A 15,993-nucleotide genomic window follows, 5' to 3' on the forward strand; every position below is an offset into this window, starting at 1 on the left:
CTGGATCAATGCTGGATCAATACCGGATCAATGCTGGATTAATGCCAGATCAATACCAGACCAATGCTGGGTCAGTGCCAGATCAATATTGGATCAATACCAGATCAACAGTGGATCTATTCCAGACTGATGGGTCAGTGCTGGATCAATGGTGGATCAATACTGGACCAATACCAGACCAATACTGGATCAATACAGAACCAATGCTGGATCAATTCCAGATCAATACTGGATCAATGCCCGATCAATGCCCGATCAATACCTGATCAATGCCAGGTGTTGCAGAAGGATTTGGACCCAGGGTTTGAGGTGAGGCCAGAGTGGGACCCCTGTGCCCCAATCCCCCGTTCCCATCCCCCATTCCCATCCCCCATTCCCATCCCCCATTCCCATCCCTCATTCCCGATCCCCCATTCCTGATCCCCCAATCCCAATTCCCCGTTCCCGTCCCCGTTCTCATTCCCATTCCCTTCCCGTTCCCAATCCTGACTCTCTCCCATTCCTGTCCCTATTCCCATTCCCGTTCCCATTCCCATTCCTGTTCCCATTCCTGTTCCCGTTCCCATTCCCATTCCCATTCCCGTTCCCATTCCCGTTCCTATTCCCGTTCCCACTCCTGTTCCCATTCCCATTCCCGTTCCCATTCCCATTCCCATTCCCATTCCCATTCCCATTCCCATTCCCATCCCTATTCCCATTCCCGTTCCCATTCCCATTCCCATTTCCATTCCCGTTCCCGTTCCCGTTCCCGTTCCCATTCCCATTTCCATTCCCGTTCCCATTCCTATTTCCATTCCTGTTTCCACTCCCGTTCCCGTTCCCATTCCCGTTCCCGTTCCAATTCCCGTTCCCATTCCCGTTCCCGTTCCCATTCCCGTTCCCTTTCCCATTCCCGTTCCCATTCCCGTTCCAATTCCTGCTCCCATTCCCATTCCCGTTCCCGTTCCAATTCCCGTTCCCTTTCCCATTCCCGTTCCCGTTCCCATTCCCGTTCCCATTCCCATTTCCATTCCCGTTCCCATTTCCATTCCCGTTCCCATTCCCGTTCCCGTTCCCATTCCCGTTCCCGTTCCCGTTCCCATTCCCGTTCCCGTTCCCGTTCCCATTCCCATTCCCGTTCCCGTTCCCATTCCCGTTCCCGTTCCCATTCCCGTTCCCGTTCCCTCTCCTGTTCCCATTCCCAGCTCACGGGGCAGGGTTGGGATCGATCCCAAACTCAGCCCACACCAGAGATTTCCAAAATTCCTTCATGAACTGAATCCCGACAGCAGAGCACCGGAGCAAAGCCCGGCCGATGCCAGAGCAGTGCCCAGTCAATGCCGGGCCAATGCCGGATCAATACAGATCAATGCTGGATCAATGCCGGATTAATGCCCAATCTATGCTGGACTGATACCTGATCAATGTTAGATCAATAGCAGGCTGATCCTGCTCTGATACCGGATCAATGCTGGATCCATGCTGCGCTGATACCTGATCAATGTCAGACCAATAGCAGACTGATCCTGCTCTGATACCGGATCAATGTCAGATCAATAGCAGGCTGATCCTGCTCTGATACCAGATCAATACTGGATCCATCCTGCACTGATACCTCATCAATGTCAGACCAAGAGCAGACTGATCCTGCTCTGATACCGGATCAATACTGGATCCATCCTTCACTGATACCTCATCAATGTCAGACCAAGAGCAGGCTGATCCTGCTCTGATACCGGATCAATGCTGGATCCATCCTGTGCTGATACCTGATCAATGTCAGATCAATAGCAGGCTGATCCTGCTCTGATACCGGATCAATGCTGGATCCATCATGCACTGATACTGTATCAATAATGCACCAATAGTGATCAATACTGGATCAATGCTGCACCAATAGTGGATCAATACTGCAACGATCCTGCCTCTATACTGGATCAATACTGGACCAATACTGCACTGATCCTGCCCCAATACCGGATCAATGCTGTGTCAATCCTGCACTGATCCAGCCCCAATACCAGATCAATGCTGGATCAATACCAGATTAATGCTGGAACAATAAATACCAGATCAATACCGGATCAATCCTGCACCGATCCAGCCCCAATACCGGATCAATGCCGCTATTGATCATCCCCAGGGTCACTCTGGTCAGTGACACCTGTGGGGACACGGCCGGGCCCCCGGGGTCACACCGGGGTCACGCCGGGGTCACGCCGGGGTCACAGCAGTGACCGGAGCAGTGACCGGTGCTGTGTCTGGAGCAGTGGCCGGAGCAGTGACCGGAGCAGTGACCGGAGCAGTGACCGGTGCTGTGTCCGGAGCAGTGACCGGAGCAGTGACCGGAGCAGTGACCGGTGCTGTGTCCGGAGCAGTGACCGGAGCAGTGACCGGAGCAGTGACCGGTGCTGTGTCCGGAGCAGTGACCGGTGCAGTGACCGGTGCTGTGTCCGGAGCAGTGACCGGTGCTGTGTCCGGAGCAGTGACCGGAGCAGTGACCGGTGCTGTGTCCAGAGCCATGGTCACCCCGGGGTCACACTGGGGTCACAGCAGTGACCGGAGCAGTGACCGGTGCTGTGTCCAGAGCCATGGTCACCCCGGGGTCACACTGGGGTCAGAGCAGTGACCGGAGCAGTGACCGGTGCTGTGACCGGTGCAGTGACCGGAGCAGTGACCGGTGCAGTGACCGGTGCTGTGTCTGGAGCCATGGTCACCCCGGGGTCACACTGGGGTCAGTGCAGTGACCGGAGCAGTGACCGGTGCTGTGTCCGGAGCCATGGTCACCCCGGGGTCACACTGGGGTCACAGCAGTGACCGGAGCAGTGGCCAGAGCAGTGGCCGGTGCTGTGTCCGGAGCCATGGTCACCCCGGGGTCACACTGGGGTCACAGCAGTGACCGGAGCAGTGGCCAGAGCAGTGACCGGTGCTGTGTCCGGAGCCATGGTCACCCCGGGGTCATGCCGGAGTCACAGCAGTGACCGGAGCAGTGACCGGAGCAGTGACCGGAGCAGTGACCGGAGCAGTGGCCGGTGCTGTGTCCGGAGCAGTGACCAGAGCAGTGACCGGAGCAGTGACCGGAGCAGTGACCGGAGCAGTGACCGGTGCTGTGTCTGGAGCAGTGACCGGAGCAGTGGCCGGAGCAGTGACCGGAGCAGTGACCGGAGCAGTGACCAGAGCCATGGTCACCCCGGGGTCACACTGGGGTCAGTGCAGTGACCGGTGCTGAGTCCAGAGCTGTGGCCATGCTCAAATCCGAGCTTTGTCCAGCTCCGTGTCCGGCCCCGTGTCCGGCCCCGTGTCCAGTTTGTGACCACGCTCAGCTCCGAGCTTTGTCCGGCCCCGTGTCCAGAGAGTGACCACTCTCAAGTCCGAGCTGTGTCCAGCCCCGTGTCCAGAGAGTGACCACTCTCAAGTCCGAGCTGTGTCCAGCCCCGTGTCCAGAGAGTGACCACTCTCAAGTTCGAGCTGTGTCCAGCCCCGTGTCCAGTTTGTGACCACTCTCAAGTCCGAGCTGTGTCCAGCTCCGTGTCCGGCTCCGTGTCCGGCCCCGTGTCCGGCCCCGTGTCCGGCCCCGTGTCCGTGCGGGGTCAGAGGTCAGCGGGCCCCAGGCGCAGCCGCAGGGCCACGGGCAGGTGGTCAGACAGTGTGGCCAGCTGGGTGATGACCAAGTAGCCAGTGACCTCCTGTGGGGACAGCAGGGGGTCACTGGGGGGTCCCGGGGGGTCACTGGGGGGTCCCGGGGGTCCCGGGGTCCCCATGGTCACTCATGGCGGCCAGCGCGGGGTCACAGGGTTCATTTGGGTTCATTGGAGGTCATTGGGGGTCCCTGGGGGTCCCAGGGGGGTCACTGGGGGTCTCTGGGGGGTCCCTGGGGGTCCCGGGGGTCCCTGGGGCCCCGGGGTCACTCACGGTGGCCAGTGCAGGGTTACAGGGGTCACAGGGGGTCATTGGGGGTCCCTGGGGGTCCCTGGGGGTCCCTGGGAGTCCCTGGGGTCCCGGGGTCCCACGGTCACTCACGGTGGCCAGTGCGGGGTTACAGGGGTCACAGGGGGTCATTGGGGGTCCCAGGGGTCCCGGGGGTCCCTGAGGGTCCCGGGGGTCCCGGGGGTCCCGGGGTCCCACGGTCACTCACGGTGGCCAGTGCGGGGTTACAGGGGTCACAGGGGTCATTGGGGGTCCCGGGGGTCCCGGGGGTCCCGGGGTCCCGGGGTCCCGGGGGTCCCGGGGGTCCCGGGGTCCCGCGGTCACTCACGGTGGCCAGCGCGGGGTTACAGGGGTCACAGGGGTCACTGGGGGGTCCCTGAGGGTCCCTGGGGGTCCCGGGGGTCCCGGGGTCCCGGGGGTCCCGGGGTCCCGCGGTCACTCACGGTGGCCAGCGCGGGCTCCCTCCGCAGCAGCACCCTGTCCACCCGCCGGCCGTGCCACGGCCGCGGCGCCCGCGGGTCCGGGGCCCCGCAGGACAGGATGGGACCCGCCAGGAACCGCTCACGTCCCCCGGGCTGGGACAGCGTCCTGCGAACAGGGACACGGGACGTGGGGACACGGGACGTGGGGACACGGGACGTGGGGACACGGGACGTGGGGACACGGGGACAGGGCCGGACACGGGGACATGGGGACATGGGGACAGGGGGACAGGGGACAGGGACACGGGACGTGGGGACATGGAGACACGGCCGGACACGGGGACAGGGGGACAGAGTGACAGGGGACAGGGACACGGGACGTGGGGACATGGGGACACGGCCGGACACAGGGACAGAGTGACAGGGGACAGGGACACGGGACGTGGGGACATGGGGACACGGACACATGGGGACACGGACACACAGGGACACAGTGTGACAATGGACACGGGGACATGGGGACAGAGTGACACGGGCACGGGCATGTGAAGGCATGGGGACAGAGGGACAGAGGGCACACGGCGACTCGGGCACGGAGGACCCTCCCTCCCCCCTGTGCCCCTCCATGTCCCCACTGTCCCCTCCGGCCCTGTGCCCCCCTGTGTCCCCATTGTCACCTCCTCATCTTCTCGGGGGTGGACACGGGCTCCTCGTAGATCTTGAGCCAGTTGAGCAGCGTCCCTGGGGACAGGAGGGGACAGGAGGGGACAGAGTGAGAGTGACCCTGGGCACGGGGAGGGGACAGGAGGGGACAGGAGGGGACAGAGTGAGAGTGACCCTGGGCATGGGGAGGGGACAGGAGGGGACAGAGAGGGGACAGAGTGAGAGTGACCCTGGGCATGGGGAGTGGACAGGAGGGGACAGGAGGGGACAGGAGGGGACAGAGTGAGAGTGACCCTGGGCACGGGGAGGGGACAGGAGAGGACAGGGAAGGGACAGGAGGGGACAGGAGGGGACAGGAAAGGGACAGGAGGGGACAGGAGGGGACAGAGTGAGAGTGACCCTGGGCACGGGGAGGGGACAGGAGGGGACAGGAGGGGACAGAGTGAGAGTGACCCTGGGCATGGGGAGGGGACAGGAGGGGACAGAGAGGGGACAGGAGGGGACAGAGTGTGACCCTGGGCATGGGGAGGGGACAGGAGAGGACAGGAGGGGACAGAGAGGGGACAGGGAAGGGACAGGAGGGGACAGGAGGGGACAGAGTGAGAGTGACCCTGGGGATGGGGAGGGGACAGGAGGGGACAGGAGGGGACAGGAGGGGACAGGAGGGGACAGAGTGAGAGTGACCCTGGGCATGGGGAGGGGACAGGAGGGGACAGAGAGGGGACAGGAGGGGACAGAGTGTGACCCTGGGCATGGGGAGGGGACAGGAAAGGGACAGGAGGGGACAGGAGGGGACAGAGTGAGAGTGACCCTGGGCATGGGAAGTGGACAGGAGGGGACAGGAGAGGACAGGGAAGGGACAGGGACATGAGCGGGACCCCGCACACGGGGAGGGGACAGGGGACGGTGGGCTCCCCAGGCACGGGTAACAGCGGGGTCCCCGGGCAGAGGTGACAATGGGGTCCCCGGGCAGGGGGTGACAATGGGGTCCCCGGGCAGAGGTGCCACTGGGGTCCCCGGGTAGAAGTGACAATGGGGTCCCCGGGGAGGTGACAGTGGTGTCCCCACCGATGGCCCAGGGCTGTTCCTGGCCCGACTCGCAGCGCGCGGGGTCCCAGAACTCCTTGAACAGGGGGTGGTTCTGGTTCTGGGTGTCACCTGTGGGGGACACGGCGCTGCTGTCACCCCCATGTCCCCCTGTGTCCCCCCTGATCTTCCGTGTCCCACCAATGTCCCCCTCTCCCTGTGGCCCCCCACCTCTCTCCCCCATCCCCTCTGTCCCCTCCGTGTCCCTCCTGTCTACCTGTGTCCCCCAGTGTCCCTCCGTGTGTCCCCCACTCATGGCCCACCTGTCACCCACCTTGTTCCTCTGTGTGTCCCCCATGTCCCCCACCTGGCTCCTCTGTCCCCTGCCTGTGTCCCCACAGTGTCCCCTCTGCGTCCCCCCACGTTCCTTTGTCCCTCTCCCGTGTCCCTTCGTGTCCCACACCTCTGCCCCCCGTGTCCCCCCGTGTCCCCTGTCCCCACCCTGGGAGCAGTTGTCGAAGTTGAGGTCCCCGCAGAGGACATCGAAGGCCACCAGGTCCCTCGGCCGTTCCTGCTCTTGCCGGAACTCCCGGAGCCACCGGAGCACCAGGGACAGCTGCACGTCACGGATGGGGCCATCGGCTGGCACAGGGACAGGGACATGGGACATGGGACATGGGACAGGGACAGACACTGGGACAGAGACGGGGGACATGGGGACATGGGACATGGGGAAGTGGACATGGGGACATGGACATGGGGACAGGTACAGACTCAGGGACAGAGACATGGGACATGGGGTCATAGGACATGGGGACAGGGACAGACTCAGGGACAGGGACATGGGACATGGGGACATGGACATAGGACATGGGGACAGGTACAGACACAGGACGTGGGGACATGGGGACATGGACATAGGGACAGATATAGGGATGGTGACGCAGGGACTCACGGGTGTTTATGGACATTGAGGGACATGGGGACACAGAGGGACAGACACAGGGATGTTGGGGACAGGGGGACACAGACACGGGCACGAGGAAACATGGACACAAAGACATGGGGACATAGGGGACACATGGACAGATGGACACACGGACATGGTGGGACACAGACACCCGGACACAGCTGGACAACACCACACAGACCCAACATCCCGAGACCCCCCAGTGTCACCCCCCAGTGTCACCCCCTCAGCCATCACCGTGTCCCCACTCACCCGCGGGCGCCTGCAGGTGGGTGCAGCCCAGGTAGCCCACGACGCGCCGGCCCCGCTCCGTCCCCAGCAGCACCTGTGGGGGACCCCAGCCGCGTGTCACCTTAGCCGTGTGTCACCCCTGTGCCCCCCCAGGTGTCCCCTCGGGTGTCCCCTCACCTGTGCCACCAGCAGCCCCTTGTTGGCCAGCGCGTCCTCGCGGGCGCCGTTGGGGAAGGGGTGGAAGGTGGCGGCCAGCAGTGGGAAGCGGCTGCCCAGGACCAGGCCGCTGCCCAGCACGCACAGCCGGCCGCAGCGCAGCCCCCCCGGGCCCACGCCCCACAGCACGTGCGGGAAGCGGTGGCCCAGCTGCTGGCGCAGGGTGGTGGCCGCGGTGGCGTCGAACACCTCCTGCAGGCACACAAAGTCGGTGTCCGGCGGGATGTGGGCGGTCAGCACCGGGGGCATCGGGTCGGGCAGCGGGATCGGCCGCTCCGGCCCCGGGTTGGTCACTGGGGATGGAGCAGGTCCCAGGGTTGGGTCGGTCATCGGCAGCTCCAGCATTGGCACCGAGTCAACGCTTGGCCAAGGGTTGGTCATTGCTGTTGGGTCAACCATCAGTGTTGAGTTGGTCATTGGTGTTGGGTTGGTCATTGGTGTTGGGTTGTACATCAGTGTTGAGTTGGTCATTGGTGTTGGGTCGGCCATCAGTGTTGAGTTGGTCACTGGTGTTGGGTCGGCCATCAGTGTTGAGTTGGTCATTGGTGTTGGGTTGGCCATCAGTGTTGAGTTGGTCATTGGTGTTGGGTTGGTCATCAGTGTGGAGTTGGTCATTGGTGTTGGGTTGGTCATCGGTGTTGGTTTGGTCATCAGTGTTGGGTTGGTCATTGGTGTTGAGCTGGTCATCGGTGTTGAGCTGGTCATTGGTGTTGGGTTGGCCATTGGCATCTCCGGCCACGGCATCGTGCTGGCCACCGCTGCTGCCGGACTGGCCACCACCCACGGGTCCCCCCTGGCATCGCCGCCCGGGTGCCCCCGAGCCGCGGTGCTGAGCGTGCCCCCGTAGCCGCCGTCCTGGCCGCGCTGCGGCTCCAGCAGCCCGCGGCGGTGCCCGGAAGGTTCCGCCGGCGCTCCGGGCGCCAGGAGCCGGGCGATGGCCGCCGCGCGCTGCCGCGTGCCGCCCAGGTTGCTGAAGCGGGCCAGGCCGCTGGGCAGCAGGCACAGGTTGGCGGTCAGGAAGGTGAAGCCGCGGGCTCGCCGCGGGTCCCAGGGCTCGGGTGCGGGCGCGGCGGCCGCGTGCTGGTAGACGAAGGGCCGGCGCTCGGCCTGCGCCGGGAGCCACAGCAGCAGCCCCAGGAGCGCCGGCGGCAGCGCCAGCAGCAGCACCAGCACCAGCGCCGGTGCCGCCAGCGCCCGCGCGCCCACGGCGAGGCAGCGGCCGGCCCGGTGCCGCCGCCAGCGCGCCCGCTGGGCCGTGGTGGGCCGCAGGGCCAGCAGCCGGTCCAGAGCCCAGCACCCGGGGGCCAGCAGCGCCTCGGCCACCGCGGCCACCGCGGCCGGGGCCCGGCCGGGGAAGGGCGTGTCCGGCAGAGTGGACGGCCACGGCATCGGGGTGTCCTGGCGCTCCCCCCGGTCCGGTTCGGAGGCTCGGGCACAGTAGGCACAACCTGCGGGACGAGACCCCGGTGAGGGGGGAGGGACCCCGGCCATGTCCCTGTCACCGGGAGAATGTCCCCGGATGGAGCAGGACCCTCCGTGTCCCGCGTGCCACCGTGGGGAAATCGGGCGTGACTTCCCTTCCCCGGCAGTCCTGGTCAGTGTGGGAAACTCCTGTGGCCAGAGTGAGACCCCTCCCCACGCCGGACCCCCACCCCACGTCCCTGTGCCCGTGGGAAACTCACGTGGCCGGAGCGGGGCCCATCCCGGCCACCGTGGGAAACTCCCACGGCCGCAGCCGGCCCTCCCCCGCGTCCAGTGCCACCCTGGGAATGGCCGGACCGTCCTCCCGCGTCCAGTGCCACCCTGGGAACGGCCGGACCGTCCCCCCGCGTCCAGTGCCACCGTGGGAACGGCCGGACCGTCCTCCCATGTCCAGTGCCACCCTGGGAATGTCCCCGGCCGGACAGTCCCCCCGCATCCAGTGCCACCCTGGGAACGGCCGGACCGTCCCCCCGCGTCCAGTGCCACCCTGGGAATGTCCCCGGCCGGACCGTCCCCCCATGTCCAGTGCCACCCTGGGAATGTCCCCGGCCGGACCGTCCCCCGCCTCCCCGGCAGCCGGGACCGTCCCGGGGGTCTGGGACCATCCCCAGGATCCGCACTATGCCCAGGATCCAGAACCGTCCCCGGGATCCAGGACTGTCTCCGGGATCCAGGACCCAGGACCATCCCCAGGATCCAGGACCGTCCCGCGGGGCCCAGGATCATCCCTGGTATCCAGGACCATTCCCGGGATCCAGGACCGTCCCCGGGATCCAGGACCATCCCTGGTATCCAGGACCATTCCCGGGATCCAGACCCAGGACCATCCCTGGGATCCGGGACCCTCCCCCTGTCCGGGAAGCAGCAGCGGGGATGACGGGCAGTGACCCCGTCCCGATGTCCCCACAGGTCCCCACGGGGTCCCGGGGGCCACCTCAGGTGGGTGCAGCCCGGAGAGGCCGCTCCGCTCCCTGCCCTCCTGCCCGGTGGCCCCGGGAGCCCCGGCAGTGGCCACCCGCGCCCCCAGGTGCCCCCGCAGCCGCCCCCTCACCTGTCCCGGGGCTCAGGGGGAGTCAGGGACCAGCGGGACCCGGCACAGGGTGAGCCCGGCCAGGTGAGTGAGTCCCGGCCCCTCCCCTTGTCCAGGTGAGTCCCGGCCCCTCCCCTTGTCCAGGTGAGTCCTGGTGGATGAGCCCGGCCAGGTGAGTCCCGGCCCCTCCCTTTGTCCAGGTGAGTCCTGGTGGATGAGCCCGGCCAGGTGAGTCCCGGCCCTTCCCCTTGTCCAGGTGAGTCCTGGTGGATGAGCCCAGCCAGGTGAGTCCCGGCCCTTCCCCTTGTCCAGGTGAGTCCTGGTGGATGAGCCCGGCCAGGTGAGTCCCGGCCCCTCCCCTTGTCCAGGTGAGTCCTGTCTGGCCAGGCTGGCCCGACAGGTTCTTGGCAGCTCCAAGCCCCCAGGGCTGGACACTGCACAGTCAGTGACACCGCACCTGGGCCGGTGACACCTCACCTGGGCCGGTGACACCTCACCTGGGCCAGTGACACCGCACCTGGGCCGGTGACACCGCACCTCCTGCCTGACTCCTGCCCCAGTTCTCCTGGATCCTGCTGACTCTGCCTGACTCTGCAGCTTCCCAATCCTGGCATGGGACGTGCCGGACACTGGGGGCACTGGGGGCACTGGGGGCACTGGGGGCACTGTGAGTCTTGGGGATGCTGGAGTCACTGGGAATACTGGGGACACTGGGAATGCTGGGGGCACTGGGGACATTGGGGATGATGGGACACTGGGGATGATGGCCATACTGGGGATGATGGCCATACTGGGGATGATGGGACACTGGGGATGATGGCCATACTGGGGATGATGGGACACTGGAGATGATGGGACACTGGGGATGATGGCCATACTGGAGATGATGGGACACTGGGGATGATGGGACACTGGGGATGATGGCCATACTGGGGATGATGGCCATACTGGGGATGATGGGACACTGGGGATGATGGCCATACTGGGATGATGGGACACTGGAGATGATGGCCATACTGAGGATGATGGGACACTGGGGATGATGGCCATACTGGGGATGATGGGACACTGGGGATGATGGCCATACTGGGGATGATGGCCATACTGGGGATGATGGGACACTGGGGATGATGGGACACTGGGGATGATGGCCATACTGAGGATGATGGGACACTGAGGATGATGGCCATACTGGGGATGATGGGACACTGGGGATGATGGGATACTGGGGATGATGGGACACTGGAGATGATGGCCATACTGGGGATGATGGCCATACTGGGGATGATGGGACACTGGGGATGATGGCCATACTGGGGATGATGGCCATACTGGGGATGATGGCCATACTGGCATCACTGGGTTACCCCCAGAGGTCCCCCCAGCCCCAGCTCCTCCCTCGGTGCCGTGGGCGGCAGGGCTGGCACGTGCCACAAGTGACTCAGGCCAGGTGTGGCACCTCCGGCCACGGGACAGCCCCGACACCCACGGGGCAGAATTTGTGTCACCGGGGCCTGCGGGGACCGTCCCCAGTGTCCCCAGTGCCCACCCAGAGAGGTCTCAGTGTCCCCAGTGCCCACCCATCAACCCAGGGGTGCCACCGGGCTTTGTCCCGGTACTGGGAGCAGTGGCACATGGCCCGTGCTGGCCCGGTGACATTGGCATCATCCACAGGGTGCTGGCAGTGTCCCCGGCATTGTCCCCGCGGTGCTGGCCCGGTGACACCGGCATTGTCCCCACGGTGCTGGCCTGGTGTCATCAGCATTGTCCCCACGGTGCTGGCCCAGTGACACTGGCATCATCCACAGGGTGCTGGCAGTGTCCCCGGCATTGTCCCTGCGGTGCTGGCCCGGTGACACTGGCATTGTCCCCACAGCGGTGGTTCGGTGTCATGGCCATTGTCCCCGCGGTGCTGGCCCGGTGACACCAGCATTGTCCCCACGGTGCTGGCCCGGTGTCACCAGGATTGTCCCCACAGTGGTGGTTCGGTGTCACGGCCATTGTCCCCACGGTGCTGGCCCGGTGTCACCAGCATTGTCCCCACAGTGGTGGTTCGGTATCACGGCCATTGTCCCCGCGGTGCTGGCCCGGTGACACCAGGATTGTCTCCACAGTGGTGGCCCGGTGACACGGCCATTGTCCCCGCGGTGCTGGCAGTGTCCCCGGCATTGTCCCCGCGGGGCCCCGGGGCCGCGTTCTCCCGGGTGTGCCGACCAAGCCCTCCCTGGTGTGGCCCTTGCGGTGGCACCGCGCCGCGGTGGCCCGCGGGCTGGGCAGGGTCCGGGCCACCCGTGCCAGTTCCCAGTCCCAGTCCCAGTCCCAGTTCCCAGTTCCAGTTCCCAGTCCCAGTTCCCAGTCCCAGTCCCAGTCCCAGTCCCAGTTCCCAGTCCCAGTCCCAGTCCCAGTTCCCAGTTCCAGTTCCCAGTCCCAGTCCCAGTTCCCAGTCCCAGTTCCCAGTTCCGAGTCCCAGTCCCAGTTCCCAGTCCCAGTCCCAGTCCCAGTCCCCAGTCCCAGTTCCCAGTTCCCAGTCCCAATTCCCAGTCCCAATTCCCAGTCCCAATTCCCAGTTCCCAGTTCCCTGCCAGTGCCACTCGTCGCCGCCACGTCCCGGCCACCCCCTCACCTCCGCACGCCGCCATGGCCAGCACCGCCTGCCCGGGGCGGCCGCCGCCGCCGCTCATGGCCACCGGGGCTCCCGGGGCCGCCGCCCGCCGCGGGCCCCCGGCGCCGCTGCCGCCGGCGGCTGCAGGGACGCGCAAACATCCGCCGGCCGCGGGTCACGGCGGCGCCGCCCGGCCGCGTTCCTGTCCCGCTGCGTGGCCGGTGCCACCCCCGGACACGGCGCCGCGGCCCCCGCGGGCCGCCGGGGCCACCGAGCCGCAGCCGCGGGTCCCCGCAGGTGCGGCCGGACCGGTTCTCCCGGCAGCCGCGGGAGGAGGAGGGGGCGCGGTGGCGGCACAGGAGCGGCGGTGGCAGCCGTGTCGCCGCCGTGGCACCCTCGCCCCCTCACCTGCCCAGGTGCCACCCCCGCGGAGGTGACACGGCCAGGGCTGCCCCGAGCTGGCCCCGTCCCCTTCCCTGTCCCCTTCCACCGGAGCGAGAGGACTCACCGGGGCGGGGGTCGGGTCCGTGTCCCCCCTCTCCCCCGGACCCCCGCACCTCGCTCCGTGTCACCTCCTGTCACCCCTGTCACCCCCTGTCACCTCCTGTCACCTCCTGTCACCTCCTCCTGCCACCCCCTCCTGCCACCCCGCTCGCAGCCGGCCCCGGCTGAGCCCCCACATGGGGCAGGGGGTGACAGGGAAGGGGACAGGGAAGGGGACAGGGAAGGGGACAGCCCCCGATCACCCCCCGGGACCCCCCAGGTGACCTCGGTGTCTATCCCCGGCCGCGTTGTCGCCTCCAGAACCGAAAGGAAAAGCGCGAACAAAAGCGAAAGGAAAAACGCCGTGACCCCCCCCCCAACCCCGTGCGGCTGTGACCCTTCCCAGTACGGCCCCCCCAGTACAGCCGTGACCCCCCAGTACAGCCGTGACCCCCCCCAGTACGGCCGTGACCCCCCAGTACAGCCGTGACCCCCCCCAGTACGGCCGTGACCCCCCAGTACAGCCGTGACCCCCCCCAGTACGGCCGTGACCCCCCAGTACAGCCGTGACCCCCCCAGTATAGCCGTGACCCCCCCAGTATAGCCGTGAACCCCCCAATACAGCCGTGACCCCCCCCCCCCAGTACAGCCGTGACCCCCCCAGTACGGCCGTGACCCCTCCCAGTATGTCCGTGACCCCCCAGTACAGCCGTGACCCCCCAGTACAGCCGTGACCCCTCCCAGTCCGGCCGGACGGGGCAGACTGGGCAGCAGACGGGGGTGCCAGGGATGGCACCGGCCCCCGCAGCCCCCCCAGTCCTGTCCCCGGTGTGTCCCGGGGTCACCTGGGCCAGCCTGGGCTGGGCAAGGGGAGGGAACCCCGGTGAGGGTTGTGTCCGGCCAGGTGCTGTGACAAGTGCCGTGCCAGATGCTGTGCCAGGTGCCACCATCCCTCCTTCCGTGTCCATGTTCTCCGTGTCCCTCCATCCGTGTCCATGTTCTCCGTGTCCCTCATCCCTCCATGTCCATGTTCTCCGTGTCCCTCCATCCCTTCTTCCGTGTCCATGTTCTCCGTGTCCCTCCATCCGTGTCCATGTTCTCCGTGTCCCTCCATCCCTTCTTCCGTGTCCATGTTCTCCGTGTCCCTCCATCCGTGTCCATGTTCTCCGTGTCCCTCCATCTGTGTCCATGTTCTCCGTGTCCCTCATCCCTCCGTGTCCATGTTCTCCGTGTCCCTCCATCCCTTCTTCCGTGTCCATGTTCTCCGTGTCCCTCATCTCTCCGTGTCCATGGGTGTTCTCCACATCCCAGTGCCTCCTCCGTGTCCTTCCACCTCCTCCATGTCCCACCATACCCTTTGTATCTGGAGGGGGTCTCAGATGTCCAAGGGGAAGACCACGTGGCTGGGAGGACACAGGTGTCCAGAGGGATCCCAGGTGTGCAGGGGGACAGAGATGTCTGGAGGGGGACGCAGCAGTCCGGGGGGTCCCAGGTGTCTGGGGGGACACACAGATATCCAGGGGACACAGAGGTGTCCGGGGGGTCCCAGGTGTCTGGGTGGGGGGGGACACAAAAGCTGTCCAGGGTGGTCGCAAGTGTCCTGGGACAGATCCAAGTGTCCAGTGGGGTGTCCCAGGTGTACAGGGGGGACAGAGGTGTCCGGGGGGGGGTCCCAGGTGTACAGGGGGGGACACAGGAGTGCTGGGGTAGGGGTCCCTAGGGTGTCCCAGGTGTCCGGGGGGATTCCAGGTGTACAGCGGGGACAGAGGTGTCCAGGGGGGTCCCACAGGTGTCTGAGGGGAGGCCAGTCACCTGCTGTGTCCCTATGGGGCAGGGGGGTCTCTATGGGGCAGGGGGGCTCTATGGGGCACGGGGGGTCTCTATGGGGCAGGGGGGTCTCTATGGGGCACGGAGGGTCTCTATGGGGCAGGGGGGCTCTATGGGGCAGGAGGGTCTCTATGGGGCAGGGGGGCTCTATGGGGCATGGGGGCTCTATGGGGCATGGGGGTCTCTATGGGCCAGGGGGTCTCTATGGGGCAGGGGGGCTCTATGGGCCAGGGGGTCTCTATGGGACACGGGGGGTCTCTATGGGGCATGGGGGTCTCTATGGGGCAGGGGGTCTCTATGGGCCAGGGGGGGCTCTATGGGCCAGGGGGGCTCTATGGGCCAGGGGGTCTCTATGGGCCAGGGGGGTCTCTATGGGGCAGGGGGGTCTCTATGGGGCAGGGGGGCTCTATGGGGCAGGGGGGCTCTATGGGGCACGGGGGTCTCTATGGGACACGGGGGTCTCTATGGGGCAGGGGAGCTCTATGGGGCACGGAGGTTCTCTATGGGCCAGGCCCCTCTATGGGGCAGGGGGGCTCTATGGGGCAGGGGGGTCTGTATGGGCCAGGGGGTCTCTATGGGCCAGGCCCCTCTATGGGGCAGGGGGGCTCTATGGGGCAGGGGGGGCTCTATGGGGCAGGGGGTCTCTATGGGGCAGGGGGGCTCTATGGGGCAGGGGGGCTCTATGGGGCAGGGGGGTCTCTATGGGCCAGGGGGTCTCTATGGGCCAGGCCCCTCTATGGGGCAGGGGGGTCTCTATGGGGCAGGGGGGTCTCTATGGGGCAGGCCCCTCTATGGGGCAGGCCCCTCTATGGGGCAGGGGGTCTCTATGGGGCACGGAGGGTCTCTATGGGGCAGGCCCCTCTATGGGGCAGGGGGGCTCTATGGGGCAGGGGGCTCTATGGGGCAGGGGGGCTCTATGGGCCAGGCCCCTCTATGGGCCAGGCCCCTCTATGGGCCAGGGGGTCTCTATGGGGCAGGGGGGTCTCTATGGGGCACGGAGGGTCTCTATGGGCCAGGCCCCTCTATGGGGCAGGGGGGCTCTATGGGGCAGGGGGCTCTATGGGGCAGGGGGGCTCTATGGGGCAGGGGGGTCTCTATGGGCCAGGCCCCTCTATGGGGCAGGGGGTCTCTATGG

General features: G+C 66.0%; 1 protein-coding gene across 1 annotated transcript; it reads right to left on the reverse strand.

Moving 5' to 3' along the window:
* Nucleotides 1–71: 71 nt before the first annotated feature.
* LOC144245923 (uncharacterized) lies at nucleotides 72–12,712 on the reverse strand. The gene is made up of 8 exons (XM_085572777.1): nucleotides 12,570–12,712; nucleotides 7,396–8,882; nucleotides 7,240–7,312; nucleotides 6,519–6,659; nucleotides 6,060–6,149; nucleotides 5,006–5,069; nucleotides 4,350–4,494; nucleotides 72–3,665 (listed from the first exon to the last, which is right to left on the reverse strand). The coding sequence occupies exons 1-8, from the start codon at nucleotides 12,625–12,627 to the stop codon at nucleotides 3,570–3,572; spliced, it is 2,154 nt and encodes a 717-aa protein (XP_085428903.1). The 5' UTR covers nucleotides 12,628–12,712; the 3' UTR covers nucleotides 72–3,569.
* Between the last annotated feature and the right edge of the window lie 3,281 nt (nucleotides 12,713–15,993).

Source organism: Lonchura striata, chromosome 2 (assembly GCF_050655825.1).
Source record: "Lonchura striata isolate lonStrDom1 chromosome 2, ASM5065582v1, whole genome shotgun sequence".
NCBI classification, from domain to species: domain Eukaryota; kingdom Metazoa; phylum Chordata; class Aves; order Passeriformes; family Estrildidae; genus Lonchura; species Lonchura striata.

What these genes read in the sequence shown, in the direction of transcription:
- LOC144245923 (XM_085572777.1), bottom strand. Translation starts at nt 12,627, where the DNA reads ATGAGCGGCGGCGGCGGCCGCCCCGGGCAGGCGGTGCTGGCCATGGCG. An exon ending in ACCCCCGAGAAGATGAGGAG is followed by an intron (nt 4,495 to 5,005) that starts GTGACAATGGGG and finishes CCCTGTTCGCAG; the next exon opens with GACGCTGTCCCAGCCCGGGG. An exon ending in GGGAGCCCGCGCTGGCCACC is followed by an intron (nt 3,666 to 4,349) that starts GTGAGTGACCGC and finishes CTGTCCCCACAG; the next exon opens with GAGGTCACTGGCTACTTGGT.